Source organism: Histoplasma capsulatum, assembly GCF_000150115.1.
Source record: "Histoplasma capsulatum G186AR genomic scaffold supercont2.3, whole genome shotgun sequence".
NCBI lineage: Eukaryota > Fungi > Ascomycota > Eurotiomycetes > Onygenales > Ajellomycetaceae > Histoplasma > Histoplasma capsulatum.
Window position 1 is genome coordinate 46,029 of NW_025544803.1, and position 5,356 is coordinate 51,384.

The following is a 5,356-nucleotide window of genomic DNA, read 5'->3' on the forward strand; positions in this document are numbered from 1 at the left end:
TTTACAAAATGAGATTAAATGAAATCAGAATCACTAATTTATTAGTAAAACATGATCTGAGACTAGATTTATAATATAAACAGTGTAAAGCAACTAATTTACTAAACATTATATGAGACTAGAACTAAGATATCTAATAATGAAACTGAGGAAAAATTTGGTCTCAGTTCCATGCATGGTCACACAGCCAGTCTATATATTGAGAAAAAGATGTCTTATCAAAAATAATAATTATTTTAATCTTGCATTGTTTTTTAATCTTACAGAGTATTTTATAATTTTTTAATCTGATAATTTTCAATTTTTTTTTTCATTTTCCTCTCTTTAAATAATTTTTTATGAATAAAAATAATTATACAATTATAAATGATACAAATAAAAAGGAGTAAACTGCAACAAAAGACAGGTACTAACAGCGTCATAGCGATTGAACAATAAAGAATAGCAGAAAACAAACAGCTATTGACCATTCATGTGAATAATTGAATCCCGCCAGGCTGGTATAAATGCATTGTATCGAAGATATTCAGCATAACTGGATTCTCCTTCTTCATTAGGAATATCCCCACCATATATTTCATCAATCCACAAACTGCCACTCTTTTCCAAATATTGATTGATTGCTTGTTGGAAATTGATATCGTTATCGGGACCAGTCTCCGTAGGGCCATCCCCAAGAGGATGGTGCTTGTCAAAATCATGGTGGGCTCCATCCCGTAAAGACTGGGGCTCAGTGCTGTAACTGCAAAAACCAAGATCCCTCCCTCCTCTGCTATTCTGTTGTCTTGACGGATAGACGGAGCGAGAGGGGGAGAAGGAGCTTCGACCAGACCCGCGAAACCGTTGACGGCTACCGCTTTTCTCTCCCGGCGTTTCTGAGCGTATGAAGTTTCTCCATAAACCATATTGATTCACCGGGAATTCGTGCCGACCGGGCTTTCGATACGGAGTGAACTGTTGGTACAAGGATGCCATCAGATTGTGAGCATCCAGTAGAACTGGAGAAGGATTTGGAACAGTCGATTCAAAACTAATGTAATCAATAACTGCAGGTGCAGAACCGATGACGCCCGTACTCATTGGTGGTACCACGGACTTGGAACCATCCTCTGAACAGTCTATGCGCCGGGCATGCCAATGATTTCGCTGGAAGGGTTCTTCAACTAGCCACTCAAAACACATGCTCAGCTTACGCCCAGTTTCCATTGCATCTAAATAATCACAACGTAGAAGTGGGTAGACAGTGTGCTTCGAATTCGAGTAGAACAATCGGAAGTAGGCCTGGTCATAGACCAATTCAATCTCATCCAGCAGGAGAAGCAGATTGTCTGGGTTATTTGAATCTTGTGCTGAACACTCATTCCACACCATATTGAATTGTTCTTGGGAAAGTATGAGGGCAAGGACCAGCCACGCAAAGACTCCTGACCCTTCATCACTGAAGACGCACATACGTTTGGGTATGATGTGCGCTGCAATGCAGTTGGCAGCCATGAAGGAGCCGGTCCTTCCGATAAAGCGGGCTCCGGTCAACTCGCATGCTCCTCCAGTTCTCGAAATGACTCTAGATTTGTAAACTCCTAGTTCTGTAGGAAGCCCGGGGGGCTTGGCAGGAGGCGTAAAGACATGGTCCCCAAGAATGTTGATCGTTGCTATCATTGTATCGTGTGCTCGTTTCATCTCATCCCTTTGGATTGAATTATACGCGGTATGTAGCTCATTAGTGGAATGAAACATGGCATTAATACCCCAGTTGATGCCGTTTGTAAGACTGTCGAGATAGGGTATGTTGCTTGCTGATACTGCGGAATGTATGTGGTCTAGGAATTTCTCAGCTCTTGCTGCATTGTTCATGTGTTTTGCAATGATAACAAAAGAAAAATCATATGAGTAGCGTCCGTGCGTTGACATCTGTGACGAGAACTTCAAGATGGCATTCTGAAAGCGAGCTGTGTCCAGTATGTATGTGTTTTTCTCTTCCTCAAGAACCGATCGATCGCCTTGTATGAAGAGCTTTTCCGCGTCAAGTTTCTCACGTTCAACATAGCTGGGGGGAAGCCCAGCAAACACAGATTCCAATGCCATCGACGCCTAAGAAGGTCATCAGTCACACGAAGTACAGGCATTACAACTTTGGGAATAGCATATGTGGAATATAACAAGTCCCCAAATACGCCATAAAGTGTCGTGATTGAGTACTTACTTATGAGTCTAGTCAAATATTGAATGATATATCACTAAAACTGCACACAGACGCGTGAGTTGAGGTTGTAGCCCGTGGGGCGCGAGTAGCGAGGTGAATCTGCGAGAACAACTGCTAAAGCAAGATGAGGTGGCGATGGGCTCAGGGTGACCACAGACACAAAAGAAATTTGAAATGAGACACAAAATGCTGTCAAGAGGCCTACTATCGTGGAGATTTGCGTTTCAACTGGCTATTAAACGGAGTTCTCTGATAAAGACGAGGATGTGGAGATAAACGCAAGAGTGGCCTGAAACAAAAGTGAAAGAATTGTAACACTTGACAGATGAGTCCACGACGAGGAAAATTCACCACATGAGTTGGGCGCCACATGACTCTGTGGCGAGCAAGCCGGCGATCGGATTATCTATTATCCTTGTATGGGTTAAGGCCACCTTCCCATTATAATTAGTTTGTAAATATACCTTTACGATCTGTGCCTGCCTTTTTTTCACATTTGGCTCCTCCACTGTCAACTTTACTGGGGACTGACTTCCATCTGATGTGAAGCTATGTCAATGAAATCAAAAGGCAGATGATCTGCAATTTATAGAGATGAGTAAAATATATATACACTACTGAGTCTCTAATCTAATAAACTGTAATAGATTAACATCTATTAGTAGCTAACTTATATAATCAACTCTCTACTGTATGTTCATATACTTACATACATCACTTATAAAGCTTTTCCACACTCTCTCATAATTTCATCTTATAATTATATATATTCTTAATATTCTAATAATTCTTTTACTTTATACTTTTTCAAAGTATAATTTTTAATATTTCTTCTACTTTAATTTCTTTATCTATAAAAATTTTTTCTATGCAATTATTTCTTCTGATTTCTTTTCTCTTTTTTTTAATTACTTTATAATCTGTTATCAGAATAGTGTCAAGTTTGTTAATAGACTGTGAAGTTCAACTTTACCATCTTCTCACAGTGCAGTCTGATAATATTATCTGATGATAATAATCAAAAGCAGAGTGATTGTTATGAATGTCTGATCTTCAAAATATTTAAATCTTTTAATATAATCAATATATTTAGATATAAAAGTTAATAATAAAATTTTTAAATTTTTAAATAATATATTTAGATATAAAATCTAATAACTAGATACTTAGATTTTAAATATAGATAAATTAATTTATAATATAATAAATATATTATTAATTAAATAAATATTATTATTATTATAAATTAAATTATTTATACTATCTGTATAGTTTATATAATTTATTTCAATAATATTATTAATAAATTTGATATTATTCTGATAATAGTTTATAAATCAATTTAAAAAAAAAGAAATCAGAGAGAATAATTGTATAAAAAAGTTTTTATAAATAAAAGAATTAAAATAGAAGAAATATCAGAGATTATATTTTAAAGAAATATAAAATAAAAGAATTATTAATATATTAAAAGTATATACAATTATAAAATAAAATTATAAAAAGATATAAAGAGTTTTATAAATATATATAAGTATATAAGCATACAGTAGAGAGTTGATTGTATAAGTTAACTACTAATAAATACTAATTTATTATATAATTAATCTTATTTCATTTATATTTGAATAATTTTAATCATTTTACATTTTTATTCTGATTCTGATTTCACTAAAATCATGTTAAAAATTGAACTGAAATTAAATTAAATTAAATTAAATATAAAATTTATAGCTTTATCAATCAGTTTAAATTAAATCAAATTAAATATAAAATTTATTATTTCATTAATTAGTTCAATAACTAATTGATACTAATCTTTTTAAAAAATTGAAAAATATATTATAACAGTTTTTCTCTGTTTTTTCTTAATTTTTTTAATAATAAAATTTACTGAAAATTTCAGTTTCAGTGATTTGATAAAAATTATATTATATGATGAGTTAGTATCTATTAGCAGTTAACTTATACAATCAACCCTCTATCACACACTTATATACTCATATATATTCATAAAGTTCTCTTATATCTTCTTATAATTCTACTTCACAATTGTATATATCTTAATACTCTAATAATTTTTCTGTTTTATACTTCTTCAGAATATAATCTCTGATATTTCTTCTACTCTAATTTTTTTATCTATAAAAACTCTTTTATACAATCTCTTTCTCTGATCTTCTTTCTCTTTTTTTTCTTAATTAATTTATAAATTATTATCAGAATAGTGTTAAGTTTATTGATATTGTTATTAAAATGAATTGTATAAACTGTACAGATGATATAAATAATTTAATCTGTAATATCAGTAATATCTATTTAATTAATAGTATATTCATTACATTATAAATCAATTCATCTGTATTTAAAATCTGAATATCTAGTTGTTAGATTTCTATATCTGAATATATTGATTATATTTAAGATCTGAGTATCTTATTATCAGTTCTTATATTTAAATATATTGATTATATTAAAAAAAAGATCTAAATATTTAATTATTATATAAGTTTCTTATTGAATCTGAGTGCTCTTATTGTTAGATATATAGATTGTTAAATTTAAATATTTATAATATAATCAACTGTTTTATAAAGAGATCTGAGTATCTACAAACTGTAATACTGTGAATAGTATTTATAAAAAAGCTTGATAAACTTAGTACTGTAATACTGTGAATAGTATTCGTAAGAATCTGAGTATCTATAAATATCTTATCTTCTAGAATTATATATCTTTAGATACTGAAATGAGTTATCAACAGATCTATAAACATTTACTGTATTTGAATATAATAAATAATAATCTAAATTTATAAAGTATTCTTCAGCAGTAAATACTGTAGATAACTGAGTTATAATAATAACTTGCTAAAATAAATATATCTATATTTACTATTTTCTCTACATCTACATCTCATAAGAAGTCTTTGAGAGAGAAGTTCTCAATTCTTGATAAATACACAGAAGATTTAGTATTATATCTTATATAAAAATCAAAAATAAATATTAAGTTAAATATTAATAATCAAGCAATAGACTTATTATCAAATCAAGTGTGATATATTCACAGTAGATTAGATAGTGATATATTAGCAAAATTTCAACTCTGAATAAATCACTGTCTAAATAATTAATATATATTAGAACTAGT

At 30.6% G+C, this 5,356-nt stretch overlaps 1 protein-coding gene across 1 annotated transcript; it reads right to left on the reverse strand.

Annotated features, from left to right (window-relative positions):
* Positions 1-301: 301 nt before the first annotated feature.
* Positions 302-2,475, reverse strand: HCBG_02191 (uncharacterized protein; the record flags this gene model as incomplete). The annotated part of the gene is made up of 2 exons (XM_045429240.1): positions 302-2,091; positions 2,204-2,475. One exon carries the CDS (start codon positions 2,083-2,085, stop codon positions 460-462), a length of 1,626 nt encoding a protein of 541 aa, XP_045289135.1.
* Between the last annotated feature and the right edge of the window lie 2,881 nt (positions 2,476-5,356).